The 15848-nt window shown below is 36.0% G+C and overlaps 1 protein-coding gene across 2 annotated transcripts; it reads left to right on the top strand.

The window, feature by feature from the left end:
* The first annotated feature begins 517 nt into the window (after window positions 1–517).
* Window positions 518–8521, top strand: LOC109211029. 2 transcript variants are annotated; one of them, XM_019374523.1, is made up of 7 exons: window positions 518–897; window positions 1072–1962; window positions 2077–2185; window positions 2544–2673; window positions 2834–3571; window positions 5827–7597; window positions 7788–8521. In XM_019374523.1, exons 2-7 carry the CDS (start codon window positions 1767–1769, stop codon window positions 8219–8221), a joined length of 3378 nt encoding a protein of 1125 aa, XP_019230068.1. In that variant the 5' UTR covers window positions 518–897; window positions 1072–1766; the 3' UTR covers window positions 8222–8521. The 2 variants fall into 2 exon arrangements, with proteins under 2 accessions (XP_019230068.1, XP_019230067.1); XM_019374522.1 differs by having other exon boundaries at window positions 518–1962.
* Window positions 8522–15848: the final 7327 nt, after the last annotated feature.

A 15848-nucleotide genomic window follows, 5' to 3' on the forward strand; every position in this document is an offset into this window, starting at 1 on the left:
CTAGGAATTCTCTCATAAGTGATCATATTTAAGAAGATCCATATTATCCGCCGGATAAATCCGTTTTTTATCCGTCTCAAATACGGGTCGGATCAGATAAGTTATCCGTTTTTAAATTACCCGTTTTAACCCGCTCATATCCGATCCGACGTGCCCGTTTGCCACCTCTAGTTAATACCATGGTTTCTTATGCATTAGTTATGCATAGAACCACATAGCGTGTATAATTAATGCTTGCATAATTAATATAGAAGTTCAAAAAGTGTACCAAACAATATATTATTAATACACAAAGCTAATACACACATTATTTTATCTAATGCATCCTACCGAACGACACCTTAAAAGTCAATCCAAACACGGTGAAATACAAAAGGAAAGAGATGAATTTGATGAAAATACAAAGCAACGACTGAGTAGTGAGTACAGTAATTCTGAATGAAAAGCATAGGTATTATTAGGATGTGAAGACTAGTGAACCACAGCCTAGGGAATTGTACTTTGTAGTAGTAGTAAAAACACATCCACAAACTCACGTGTGACTTGTGATGTTTAGCTTTTCATACCTTTTCATGAACATGAAACTCCGCTCACACCATAACCTCAAACATCACAAACAAACTCTGTTTAGCTGCTAATATTCTCTTATCTAACTGTAATTATCCAAATTAAACCAAAAAAAAAAAGGAAAAAGAAAGTGGAAATATCAGATAGCAGAAAGAAAGAGAGAGAGAGAAAAAAAGGGGAAAGCTTGCAGTTGCTGAGAAGGAAAGAAGCAAAACAGCAAATTACTATTCAACCCTAAAGCCAAAAGCCTATTCCACTGCTCAAGAATCATCATCATCATCGTTATCAATTGCTTCTGCTGCTGCTGCTGCTGCAGCAATTTCATTTCTGGTACTTTTTTGGGCGTTCATTTTCTATTGGAAAAAATGGTTGCTTAGGGTTTACTTCTATTTTGATCCACAGCACACTCATCTGCATTTTTAGGAAAAATGCTTTCTTGGGTTTACTTCTGTTTTATTTCACAACCCATCTTTGCATTTTGCTGATCTGTACAATTTCTTGCAGATCCAGCTTTGGGTTTCTGCTGATTCTTGATCTTTTCTTCTTTCAAGCTCAGATTTTTTCTTCAAGTTTCAAGCTTATGGTGTCAAGCTAAGCTTTTGGAGTAGTGGGGTTTGAAAGGTTTCTTCTATTTATGCTAATTCCAGTTTTGATGAGGTTATAAGCTCAAAGGGGAACTGTTATTTGACTTGCTTTTGTGTAATTAGTGATTGGGCTAGGTTTCTTGAGGATACTGGTTGATAATTGTGCATTTTTGGGGAAATTCCTGTTTGATTTTGTAGTATCCACGCTTATAGTGATTGATCACTTGGAGTTGAACTGTGGTTTTGTTGCGAAGATTTTGTTATTGAGTTGACTTAGTGGCTAAAGATTCAGTTTTGGCCTTAGATTATGGTGTTTGGAATTGAGGTCATTTTAGCTAGTTTCAGACACTGAAGTGCAATGCGGCAAGGACTTTTGTCTATGTGTGAATTGTACGTTGAAGAGGTAGTTTGGAGTAATTTGAATTCCCACTTTGAGATTTACGTGTAAACTTTAGTTAGCTTTTCAATTCCCAAGTGAAAGCTGAGAGGTTTTAGTTAAAGTGGGTTGAAAGTCTTTGGCGCGATTTTTGTTTATGGGGAACATGATATGCTGTTTTAGTGTTGGACTCCTGGGGGGGAGTTTGACTGATTGAGTAAGCTGAAGCGGACACTGTGATGCCTCCTTCACCGGCTATGAGATGCTCTCCTGGAAGGGAGCTCAGGGCAGAAAATCACAAGAGAGGGCGCAGTCTTGAAAGCGGGATTCATTTGAGGGAGAAAGATGATGATCTTGCCCTGTTTAATGAGGTGCAAACCAGAGAAAGAGATAATTTCTTGCTTCAATCAAATGATGACTTGGACGACTTATTTTGTAAGATGTTTGCAATAAATTCTTGTTTACATTTCAGAGCTTTATTTTGCTATGAAGCACAGAAAGTTGTTCTTGCTTTAATTGCCTGACGATATTGCTCATTGATGTTGGCAGCAACTAAATTGAGGTATTTTTCGGATTATAAGCTTGGAGTATCAATTCCAGCTCGAGGAGAGAGTAGTGACCTGCTTAATGTGGAGGGTGATAAGAATGACTATGACTGGTTGGTTATGTTTATCTTTCATGCATTTACTCTTTTCTCCCCAATTCTGTCAGATTGTGCATAGATGTTGAAAATGAACTCAAATCCGTAGTTTGTCCACTGGCTACATGTTTGTCAAAACTTGCTATAAATGTTTTTGATTTAGTTAAAAACCTCTGTTTGTTTACAAGCCCAAAGCTTTGGAGCCAGAAAGTGTAGGCTTTGTTCAATCTAAGGCTACAGTAAAATTTTAGAAAGATGAAATGCATTCTCTTTTTCTTCAGAGACATAAATATTTATTTCTTTTAGCATGCTTGTTAGCTGATGTAAGTTCTTCAATATTCCCCTCATGCCTAATATGCTGAGTTATTGATGAAAGGTTATTGACCCCTCCGGACACTCCTCTTTTTCCTTCTTTGGATGATGAGAGTCATGAGACACCGCCAACTAATCTTGAGCAGAGGGGCCGACCTAGAAGTCAACCCATTTCAATCTCTAGATCGTCAACGGTGAGCATTTTAGTTGTGTGACTGTTTTCCTTTCCCTTTTTCGGGAACTGTATTAATAACCATAGTCAAAAACATACCAAATGCTAAACCATATCAAATGCATGGAGCGCCTGTTTTAATGCTAATCAATTTAATAACTTTCATATGGATTGAATGACAGATGGACAAGAGTTACAGAAGTAGTAGAGGTAGCGCCAGTCCAAATCGCCTTAGCCCATCTCCTAAGTCTAGCTATACTGCCAATCAATCAAGAGGGAGACCATCTTCAGCTCCTCATTCAAGTCCACCACCTAACTTGCGGCACTCTACTCCAACAAGGAAACTGTCTCCCTCACCTAATAAAATCTCAACACCTCCTCCAAGGTCCTCTACACCAACTCCTCGGAGGATGAGCACAGGTTCTAGTGGTACTGCAGCTCCATCGCGAGTGAGGGGCACCTCTCCTGTCAAGACAGGTAGAGGGAACTCGGCATCACCAAAGATTAGGGCGTGGCAGTCAAATATTCCAGGATTTTCTTTGGAGGCACCTCCTAATCTTCGCACTTCACTGGGTGATCGCCCTGCTTCCTATGTGAGAGGGTCCTCTCCTGCATCCAGAAGCGGAACTAGGTCTGGAAGACAATCAATGTCCCCGACTGCTACTCGAAGTGTTAGTTCATCGCATAGTCATGAACGTGACCATTTTAGCTCTCACAGTAAAGGTTCAGTTGCATCGTCTGGTGATGATGACATAGATTCTCTACAATCCATTCCTGTGAGCAGTTCAGATCGCTCAGGTCTGAGAAGTATCAATGGATTTCAAAGTAAGAAAGCTCTTGGCTTCTCAAAGAAGCCAACAAGAGTAGTGTCCTCAAGTTCTGCTCCGAAGAGATCCTTTGACATGGCAATCCGGCAAATGGTATATTACTTTCCTTCTAATCTTGCCATTCTTTTTGGTTACTCGAATATGTGAAACACTAATATGAACCTGGCATTAATGTTCTCTATCACTTTCTCATAAAGATGTCATGTACAGTTAATTGGAAAATGGTTACATTTTTCTCAACTTGTGCTAAAAATGGGTTTTGGGTGGTCCCCAGCTGACATGTATACTTTAGGCTGTATCTTTTTAATGCTTGGTACTAGTTGTCAAAAATGCAAGTAGAAAGCTTAAAGAAATATTGACATTTTAGGAAGTATGCGATGGTGTTGGAAGTTACAATTTTTGGTTTATTTATGCCTATAAACTTCTTTAACAGCTTTAACATTTTCATTACACTTGATGTACCACATTTTACTAAGGAAGCTATCCTGGCAATATTCTTAAATTACAATATAAAGACACGCACACGCACACTAATATCTTCCAATTTTGTGTTCTTTTTTTTTTTTTAATTGGTGCTTTCTGAACCTGTATTCTTGTCCATAGTATTTTCAAATTTTCTAAATCTGCTGAGAGAAGTAATTTACTATAACAATGAAATACTAATAGCACCGGGTGATGGACTATAATGTGACGTCTGGGATCTGGAATTACAGAAGAGTAAGGTGTCTGTCTAGTTGGATAATTGGTTATTCTACCAGCGAAGCTTGGTCGTCCTTTAAACCCTTAAGCTGAAATATTTTCCCAGATTTCTCTTCCTTATCTTATGATTTTCCCATGAAGCATAAAAGATTGAATGGCAACATACTGGCCTTGGGATAAAAAATGGAGAAAACTATGGTTTTTCCTTTCTTGTTTTTATTACAAAGGATCTTTTTGTATACATGCAATTGCATTTTCATTGTGCAATTTATTATACCAAATGACACTCTTTGAAGGGGAAAGGAAGAGTAGTAAATATGGTATTCTTTTATTGAATTCCAATAAGCGATTTTCCTTGGAAAGAAAGTTATCAAGAAACAAACTTATTTTTAAATTTTTTTATTATGTTAGTTGGTAGTTGAGAGGCAAACTCATTTTTATTGCACTCTCATTTTATTTCCTTTGCATTAAAATTCGGAAAGCCTCATCGTTATTAAGTGAGTAGAAGTTGCCAAGTTGGGAACTTAGTTGACTTTTGAGAAATTTTAAAACAACTACATACTGAAAATAGACTTGTTTTTCTAATTCTTACTAGCTTTTTATTTGTTTAGTTTAATCTGTAGAATTAGCTAGTCCAACTAACAATAATTTCTTAAAATTATTTTTCAACAAATATTTTGTCAAAGTTCTCCAGAAAATGAAGAACTGTGTCTGTTACATTTATTTTTTGTTATGTTTTTCCAATGGAGCTAGTGGATCTAAGCATGGTAAGAAAGATTGATGCGCTACATTATCTCTTTTCTAGGTTCTAACTCAGGTATGGGTTGATATTAGAGTGCTCAGCATCATATTTAAAATCATTTATGAAGTGTAACTGTTATATAGTTATTTGAGATAACTATGGTTTATTTGAGATAATAGTTATATATATAACAAAGAATGGAAGGGTAACTGTTACAAAGAGCAGTATACTTGTTACATGCACCTTGAATGAGGAAGATGAGGTGTAGGCTGTGTACAGACTCATGTTTCATCGTTCTCTGCATCATGTTGTTGTCCATTGATGCTTCATTTGTGGTTTAAGGCATGACTTTTTACACCAAGGTAGTAAATAAGCACCCCAAATAAAATTGAGTTAGGTGGTTTTTGTTACCCAATCAAACAAAAGCCAACACACCACTTAATAGAGGACTAAGAATAGTTGCCAAGGACCATCAACTAACCTTTTGCTCCTGCTTCTTCTTCCCGCTTACCAAGTTACTTTGTGATTTCCTTCATTGGCATTTTTTTAGTTTTGTTTGGAAAGTAACCACGTGAGTGTAGCATTGCTAGCAAGTAAACATCTTCAAACTAGCAAAACTGAAAGTGTTAACCCATTGCATCACCACAGTGCAAGTGAAACTCCTCAGCAAACTAATTAAAGATATCTATAGCCCTGTTAACTAGCACTGTTGCACTAACACCAAAAGCATGGAACTTAATAAGCAAATTATAGCAGGGAACTCAGCACTTAGTTTTTCTGATTAAGCACATACAAAATCTCAGTTGCAGCTAAATAATCACTGCATGGGAAAATTTCCAGCTTTCTCGTTGAATTTCTTGAGAAAATTATGTTTTCTGAAGTCCATCCATGCACAACCCCATTGTAGGATCAAAGGAAAGCTCCCCAGAATATGTTCAGGCCTCTCATGTCAAGTGTCCCTAGTTCAACCTTCTACGCGGGCAAAGCTGGCGGCGCACATCGTTCTATGATTTCCAGAAACTCGTCTATCACAACTAGCAGTAATGCTAGCTCCGATCAAGCTACAACTGCACTGCATGACACTGAAGGAAGTGAGCAAAACCAGGAGGATATAGGTAATGGTCAAGTAAAGACAACATATGCTGATTTACAGGAGGAAGTTTTTGTCCTTGATAAGGCTGATGCTACGAATGAAGCTCTTAGGAAGCAAATATATGATGGGGCATCTTGCAGTCCGCTTGGTGAACTTGATGGTGACCTGATGGTTGATTCTCAACTTGTTGGCTATGAAATTGGCAGTCCACATGATAAAGCTGTGGAAATCACAGCAGACTTGGAAGTCTTGAACTCGAATGTCAATGTGACACATATGAATGCTCTAGAAGATGCGGTACAGTGTTGTAGATGTGGTCAGTGGTACTCTGACACTGAAACAATTGATGGAGATCTAAAGCTTTGTTCAGATTGCAGAAGTTCAGAAGTACAATTGCTTGGTGAGAATTCTCCTGAAACTTTGACTGCAATCCTAGAAGACAGACTAGTTGATGGTTTTGTGCCAGCTGGTGATTCACATGATTCCTCAGAAGCAACTGGCAAGAATATATTAGGGGATTGTCATACTAGATTGAGTCCTGATGCAGGTGAGAAGTCTTTTATAAATCCACATGTAGATGAAGGCATGCAAGCTCTTGCCAACTACCAAGCAATGGCTCAATCACCTAATGCTAACATTAGCTCCGAGCCTGATCTGACTGCTGAAATTCCAGAAGGTGCAGGTATTTCAGTGCTGCTAAATAGATCAAGTAGTGGGAAAGGGAAAATTGTTCAAAACAGAACACTCTATGCCACTAATATAAATTATGATGATTTATCATATGTAAGAGACACGGTGAACAGCTTGAGAAGCTCCACTGGGTACGGCAGTGCATCCGCTTCATCATCCATTGACTTAGGTTCCACTGGTCAGACAGAGTCTCGCTTCCAGCGGCAATTAAGTGGAAGGAAACTTGACTTGGAAAATTATAGGAATCAGGGTGATAGAAAGCTCCAAAGCTCCAACTCATCCTTGTCTGGAACTTCAAGTCATGCGGTCCAAACTTTAAGCATCACAACAAGTTCCCTTGAAGAGTTCTCTGAAACATCTGCTTCTGCCCACTTGCAAAAGAATGTTGATCGGGAAGAACAACTGCTGCATGGGGAAAATGCAAAAGTGAACAACTTTTGCACTGATGTTGAGAGTGATGATAATTGTAGAATTTCCTCTAAGTCAGTGGATCCCACAGGATCTGTGCCGTCAAGTGCAAATTTTGACGAGTCCACTTCATCTCTGAATGGTGAAAACTTGGCAAACAACTCAGACAATTCTGTGAAAGTGGAACCTTGTTGTTTGATTTCTGAAACTCATCCTATTGAGGAAGATGTCTCAAATTCTTGCGTTGACAAAGTGGAGGTTGTGGCTTCTTTGAATCAGAGCTCACTAGATGCAATATCTGAGCTGGAAATTGAGAATGGTCATGTGGGTTCTCCTGATTCACAATCTGATATTTGCTCCTTTCACTCGGAGAGCAGCATAGATGAATTAAATGAGCAGTCCTTGCATACAGCGTCTGGTGATGGCAATGAAATTGTAGCGACTGTTGAAAAATCTGAGTCCATGGATCACAAAGACAGCATTCTCGGTATGTATATTTCTTGCGTTGTAAATATGCTTTTTCTTGTTAAGGTTTTCCCTTTTGGTTGCTATATTAACTGTTGAACCAAATGACTGAGGGAATCAAGTTTACAATCCTTTAATCCCGTTAAGCAAAGTTTAAGGTTTATATCCACCAGTTTACTCTTTTGTATCTGAAGATCCATCTCTTTTGACAGAAGAATCAACTGTTACACTGGAGGGGCAAGGAGGAAATAAGGCGAGAAGCTTGACACTAGAAGAAGCTACTGACACAATACTGTTTTGTAGCTCCATTGTACATGACCTTGCATATCGAGCTGCAAACATAGCTATCGAAAACGAGAATTCAGTTTTGTTTGAAGATTCGCGACCCACAGTGACTATAGTGGGCAAAGCAAATTCGGATAGAAGGGATCTGCGTGGTAGAACCTCTGGTAGACGTAATTCTAAGTCCTCACTAAAGGCTAGGCAGAAGATTGATACAGACACAAAATCTCCTCGAAATGACACCAACGCCGAGAGTGATGAAAAAACCGACAAATCCACAACTCGCATTGTGGGAGCTCCTATTAAAGGTGATAGCTTGAATCCTCCAAAACTTGAATCCAAGTGCAACTGCACCATAATGTGAGTATTCTTGGTGCATTTCAGTTCATGGGGGCCTATTTGGTAATCAACAATTCCTTTTTTTGTTTGTTTTGAATTATTTTGTAAGAAGGAAATATGTTTCTAATAACATAATCATTGTAAAGTTTAATTGATTGGTAGGGAGATAAATAGCAGAAGGCATTGGAGGTTGTTCCAATGGCCATATTCTTGTTAGTCATTTGTATGTGATTGTAGTTTTCCACTGGAGAGCAAGTGTGAATTCTTTTTACTTTCTGGTGCTTGAGGAAATCCTTAATTCAGAACCCTCCATTTGGGTTCATTATATTTTTGCTGCAGATAAAAAGGTTAATTAGCTAGGGTGTGGACATGTCATTCTATTATAATATCTATGGAGAAAGGCCAAAACTGCCCCTAAAATATCGGAATTGGTACAAAAATGCCCTTCGTTCACCTATTTGAATAAAAATACCCCTACCGTTTATTTTTTGGCTCAACATTACCCTTATTACTAACACAATATATATAAATACTAATATATATAGTACTTTTTTACTTTTCATATATAAAGAAAGAAAAACTTGTAATATATTAATAAAGTAAAGCTTAAAATAGTAGAAAAATAGTTGTCCCTTTGATTTGATTTGATTTAACAACTCTACTTTTTCCTCTTCTTCCCAAATAATTCCAAGACACAATCCAATGTTTCATTTTCATTTCATTCACCATATTCCACATATGAGAATAAGACATACCTTCTTCCTTCCTCTTTATTCTTGCTCATCTTCTTTCTACTAGATTTCTTTCTTTCTCCAAGACTCCAACAAGCCAACAACTAGATATTTTGGAATCAAAGTCTTCAAACTTCTTGAATTAGTCAGTCGGTTAATATCATTCTAACTTTCTAGTATTATTTTCATTTGTTAATTATTATTTTATTAATTCTACACTGTACATATTGTTTAATTTTTTTTAGAATATAAACATGTCAACAAGAAAATATGCATCCGGATATTCAAAAATCCAAAAGAAAAGAAAAGTTGAAAATTTAATAAAATTTCAAAAAGGAGCTCTTGAGAAATTTTTGATAAAGAATGAAAAAACTAAATCGAAAAATGTATAAGAGAACATTCTGTAGATGAACAAGTCACTAACTTAGTTGAGTCAGATGATAACAACATCCAAATTGAAGAAGAACAGGTTTATGAGAAATCTGACGAAGATACAAACTTTGGCCTTAGGCCCCATATGCGAGCCGCCCCTGCCACCAGTGCCTCCTTTCCCTAGTTACCTAGTGCTGCACCATTAGTGTTTAACTTATAGTAGCCTCTTTCTGGAGCTCCCATTTTATATTAATAGAAATCTAATGCCAGTTAGTCAGTTACTTCCTTACCAATAAAAAAGTGTTATTCGGTGGCTTTGGATATGGTATTAATAGCTGATGTAGGGTCTCTTTTTTTGTTAACAAGATTGTAATTTCTAGTTAACAATATATGCCAGAAGCAGAAAGGGAGAAAAAACTCCTAGGACAAGTTAATATTGAAGAGCTTTTTCCTTAACTTGTTCCATGTATTTGGCAAAGCTTGGGTAGCGAAGATGAGATCATTTTGGCAATAGTCATTAGTGCAAAGAAGGCTAATTATCCCATAAAAGTTTTGCATTTGGACATTCAAAAAAGATATGGGTAATGGTTTCAATGTTGTTGGAGCAGAAGCCATAGATGGGGTCAATACAAGGGCAGCTCAAAGGATCTTGTGGCCTAAAGCGAAACAATATTGAGGGGCCCTTAAATTTATTTTATAAAATTTGTACGTTAACAAAAAAAAATTGCTTCTAAACAACAAATTAATCATTTAAGATAATAGAAAAGCAAAATGATCCGTGGAACGATGATACGTGGATATTAATTAATTTTTTTTCTTTTTTCCAGAATTTTATGTTAGTAATAAGGGTAATATTGAGCCAAAATAATAACCGTAGGGGTATTTTTATTCAAATAGGCGGATAGAGGGAATTTTTGTACCAATTCTGATACTTGAGGGGCAATTTTGACCCTTTTCCGGAATATATATAGTTTGGTCCTCTTCAGCGCTTTTCTTGGCTTCGGGTTGAGAAGTACGAGGGTGTTTGATTGGCTTATAAAAGTAGCTTTTAAGCTAAAAGCCAAAAGCTATAAGTTGGTAATACGTAACTTTTGGCTTTTGACTTATTTTTGTACTTTTTATGCTTAAAAGTAAGTGCTTTTAAGCACTTTTTATCATTGCCAAACACCACACAAACTAAAAAAGTGCTTAAAAGCTAATAAGCACTTAAAATAAGCCAATCCAAACACCCTCGTATTCTCTGTATTTCAAAATTATACATTTAAACCCCTCATATAGTAAAAATCTTGCAAATATTAACGGTCACATTGCAATTCAAATTAAATATTTAAACCCCTGTATAACAGAAATCCTGCATTGGACTTTTGGATTTGAAGTACATTGACTTATCCGTACCTGAGTAAATTGATATCAATTGAAGTGAAAAATAAAAATTGTTCAAATAAAAAAATGAAGCATTCATACGCATTATAAGCATAGCTTCCATGTATAAAATGCAAAAATTATTGTTTCTGATAATTGAAACGTCTTATTTATTTAGCTAGTGTTTGAACATAAATTTGGTTGAAACTTGCCAAAATAATTTTTAAAGTTGTATTGAAAAATAATTTTTAAAAGTTGAAGTTGTGTACCATTAACTACTTCATTTATGAATTTCATAGTAATAGAAATACATGTCCTACCGAGACAGAATTTGGAACTTGCTATCCTCTTGCGTAGCAGGCAAAGATTTACATCCGTGAAAAGGATGATTCATTCGGATCGACATGAGAGTCCAACTAAATTGCTAGAATCCATGTTGTATATTTGAAAGTGGTTGACCTCCTTGCTTCTCTCATGGTACACTCCTCGTCCCGCCGACCTGGTTAATGGAGGACAGACTGATTCATTCAGGCCTACCAGGGGTATTAGATAAGGAAACCCTATCTCTCCCTACCTCTTTATTGTTTGCATGGAAAGGCTCTCTAGGCTCATTGACAGAGCTGTTGATACCAAGGAATGGTTTCCAATTAGCATCAACAGGATTGGTCCTAAGATCTCTCATCTTTTCTTTGCTGAGGATTTAACTCTGTTTTGCCAGAGCAAATGCAAAAAACTGTAGCACCATCATTCATACTCTGGTCAGAAAATAAACTTATTAAAGTCCAAAGCATCTTCTCTTCCAATTGCAAATCTGATCAGGTCATAGCTCACTTTGCCAACCTCCCCATCCAATCTGGCAGTTCTCTTGGCAAATACATGAGCTTCCCAATTTTTCACAAAAGGCCTACTAATGGTGACTTGGAATTCATCATAGACAACATGCATTCAAAGTTGGTTGGTTGGATGACTACTTACCTGAACATGATAGGTAAAGCAACAGTGGCCAATGTCTCTCTCTCAGTAGTATTCCTAGCCGTGTAATACAATTCACAAAACTGTCATCCCACACTACTAAACTTATCAATAGAATCCAAAGGAACTTTATCTGGGTACTACCTTGCTAAGAAGAAAATACACCTCCTAGGTTGGGACACTGTCACAAGCCTAAAAGTAAGGGAGCTTTGGTATTCAAAAAGCTGAGTATAAGAACAAAGCCTTGCATGATGGGCTAGCCTAGAGGATTTTTCATAAACCTACCTCTCTCTGGGCTAGAGTCTTGATATCCAAACACTGCAACTAGACTCAAATACCTAAAAAAGCTAAGTCCCCCATTTGGCACTGTATTCTCCAAAGCTGGAATACTTGTAAAGGTGCCGCAAAATGGGTAGTCCACATAGGTGATAGAGTCACTTTCCTTAATAATGTTTGGATCCCTAACAACAATTCCATTAGAAGCATGATTGAGGAACCCTCACCCCCACATATTACTCTATTAAGTTTGTTACTGTTTACAACAATGGTAACTTGAATACTTCTTCTCTGTCCATCACTCTTCTGGACAATGTCATCAACACCCTCAAGTCCACCATCATTCCCAGAGTCAGTAGGAAAGAAGATAAAATGATATGGGGGCTTACTATTTTTAGCACTATATCAACCTACCATTTAATTGACTCCAAAAACCTCTCTACTTCAGCTAGCTCCACCAAAAACTTCAGCTGGATCTGGAACCTCAAAGTGCTTAAGATCAAGACCTTCTTTTGGCTCCTCCATTATAAAAGACTTCCCACTGATGCTTTTCTCCAGAAATTTGGAGTCAATATTGACACAGGGGCTGCTCTAAGCCTAGGCCAGAGAGGCCGTCGCGTTAGACCCCCAAAATTCCAAGGCCCCAAATTATTTTTAAACTATTATTATTATTATTAGATACTCCTATATAACATATATAAATAATTATGATAAAAAGGTGTTATTATATACTTTTTGTTATTTGATTAAGGTTATTTTATACCAATAAGTTCAAAAATTATGATAATTTTCTTTACTCATTAACTAGTATATTTTCTTCACTCTTCAATTTTAATTTTAATCTTTTTATATCGGAATTTAGTTATATACATCTACAAACATAAAGAATTTCCTTTACAATCTTCTCTAAAACTGCATGAATACAAAAGCATTCATGCACCGATTTCCTTTTAGTGTAATTCAACATATTATATTAGGTTATTTACAATTTATTTTAGATATTTACCAATGAGTGCTACTTAATAGAATGAACTATAATTATCATTTAAATTGATCAGAAGGTGTAAATATTTTTAACAATGTTAATGCTCAAAACATAAACTATTACGTTATTTACGTTCATTTCTTTTTCTTGTTTGTGATGATAACCAAATCAAAATTTTCATTTTGAGATTCGGACCTCAACATCTGATAATCCACCACTTTATTATTTGTACTCTTCTTCCTATTCTTTTTATTTAAAATTTTGCTTTTTTATTATCTTAAATGATTAATTTGTTGTTTAGAAGCAATTTTTTTTTGTTAACGTACAAATTTTATAAAATAAATTTAAGGACCCCTCAATATTGTTTCGCTTTAGGCCACAAGATCCTTTGAGCTGCCCTTGTATTGACCCCATCTATGGCTTCTGCTCCAACAACATTGAAACTATTACCCATATCTTCTTTGAATGTCCAAATGCAAAACTTTTATGGGATAATTAGCCTTCTTTGCACTAATGACTATTGCCAAAATGATCTCATCTTCGCTACCCAAGCTTTGCCAAATACATGGAACAAGTTAAGGAAAAAGCTCTTCAATATTAACTTGTCCTAGGAGTTTTTTCTCCCTTTCTGCTTCTGGCATATATGTTAACTGAAATTACAATCTTGTTAACAAAAAAAGAGACCCTACATCAGCTATTAATACCATATCCAAAGCCACCGAATAACACTTTTTTATTGGTAAGGAAGTAACTGACTAACTGGCATTAGATTTCTATTAATATAAAATGGGAGCTCCAGAAAGAGGCTACTATAAGTTAAACACTAATGGTGCAGCACTAGGTAACCTAGGGAAAGGAGGCACTGGTGGCAGGGGCGGCTCGCATATGGGGCCTAAGGCCAAAGTTTGTATCTTCGTCAGATTTTTCATAAATCTGTTCTTCTTCAATTTGGATGTTGTTATCATCTGACTCAACTAAGTTAGTGACTTGTTCATCTACAGAATGTTCTCTTATACATTTTTCGATTTAGTTTTTTCATTCTTTATCAAAAATTTCTCAAGAGCTCCTTTTTGAAATTTTATTAAATTTTCAACTTTTCTTTTCTTTTGGATTTTTGAATATCCGGATGCATATTTTCTTGTTGACATGTTTATATTCTAAAAAAAATTAAACAATATGTACAGTGTAGAATTAATAAAATAATAAATAACAAATGAAAATAATACTAGAAAGTTAGAATGATATTACCCGACTGACTAATTCAAGAAGTTTGAAGACTTTGATTCCAAAATATCTAGTTGTTGGCTTGTTGGAGTCTTGGAGAAAGAAAGAAATCTAGTAGAAAGAAGATGAGCACGAATAAAGAGGAAGGAAGAAGGTATGTCTCATTCTCATATGTGGAATATGGAGAATGAAATGAAATTGAAACATTGGATTGTGTCTTGGAATTATTTGGGAAGAAGAGCAAAAAGTAGAGTTGTTAAATCAAATCAAATCAAAGTGACAACTATTTTTCTACTATTTTAAGCTTCACTTTATTAATATATTACAAGTTTTTCTTTCTTTATATATGAAAAGTAAAAAAGTACTATATATATTAGTATTTATTTTTTTAAAAAGAGAAACCTATAAACATAAAAACTATATATCATTCCTAAAAAATGGGGCCTCCCCAAATTGAAGCCTAAGGCACTTGCCTCACCCCCAGGGGCGGATTTAGGGGGGCGCAAGTATGTTCACCCGAACACCCTTCGCCGAAAATATACTGTATATATAAGGCAAAATCTATTTTTTTACCTCTATATATTAAGTTTTGAACACTCTTAACACAATCCAAAAGTGTAGTTTAGTGGTAAAGGGGGTTCAAACTTTACATAAGGTCATGGGTTCAATTCCCACTAGCTACAAAAAAAAATTTTTGAACCCCGTTCGTGAAGATCCTGGCTCCGCCACTGCTCACCCCATACACCTTTAGAGCCGGCACTGGTCGGCGGTGTCTTCAAAAACTCCAATGATGACCGGGTAATAGGATTTCTGGGTAGCGTCCCACACACTTCTAATACTCATTCTGAATTAATAGCTCCGTTGCAGGGTTTGCAAATTGCTGCTGACATAAACCTCACTCCACTGTAGATAACTATTGGCTCAATTGTGGTTATAAGAATGCTAGAATTAGGTAATGACATTTATGATCCTATTATCTCTGAGTGCTCCGGTATTTGCAAATGAAGTTTTTTGGGCAAATATCCTTAGAACTACTTTTTCTAGACATGTTTTGAAATGTAATAGTAATAGCTTTCATATTTTGGCCTAGTATTCGAATTTGATCGGAGATCCTAATATGGTAAAATATTCCCTTTGATGCATATATTCAAACAATCTAAGTAGTTATATAAATGCATCCTTTAAGTTCCCCCTCCCCCTAAAAAAAAGATACATATATATATATATATATATATTTCTCAACTTACTGTTTTTTAAATTTAATTTAGTTGCATATGCATCCCATGCTTTCCAGAACAAAGACTTAAACCCTCTTAAATAATGAAAATCTTTATTTATGCAGGATTTCTAATTAATTTTTAATTTTGTATAAAAAAGAATATTATTATATGGGCGTTCAATACAATTTACAGAATTTGCAAGCAGCAGTGAAATGCATAACCTAAGTATAATTAACGACTATATTATGAAGGAACGCGTAAGAAATTAACTCTTTCCTTGTATAATTAGGAGTTGTAGTTTGGGCTGAATTAGGAAAACGCAAAGTCTATTTAACAAACAATTTTGTCAAGAACCATTAAACAATTCTTTTTCCAAACTAATAATTTCATCATTGTACAGAAAGATGAGGCAATTGACACTTGAAGACGTTGAAGATATAGAAGTTCATCCCAATTGGTGTCCTCTTGATATCTTGGGTGCTGTTTGTGAACGTGCTTCTGAGATTCATC

This window comes from Nicotiana attenuata, unplaced genomic scaffold (assembly GCF_001879085.1).
Source record: "Nicotiana attenuata strain UT unplaced genomic scaffold, NIATTr2, whole genome shotgun sequence".
NCBI classification, from domain to species: domain Eukaryota; kingdom Viridiplantae; phylum Streptophyta; class Magnoliopsida; order Solanales; family Solanaceae; genus Nicotiana; species Nicotiana attenuata.

Excerpts from the sequence above, each read along its gene's own strand:
- LOC109211029 (XM_019374522.1), top strand. The coding sequence starts at position 1,767 with ATGCCTCCTTCACCGGCTATGAGATGCTCTCCTGGAAGGGAGCTCAGG. Across the intron at positions 1,963-2,076 it reads TGACTTGGACGACTTATTTT|CAACTAAATTGAGGTATTTT; the intron begins GTAAGATGTTTG and ends TGATGTTGGCAG. Across the intron at positions 7,598-7,787 it reads TCACAAAGACAGCATTCTCG|AAGAATCAACTGTTACACTG; the intron begins GTATGTATATTT and ends CTCTTTTGACAG.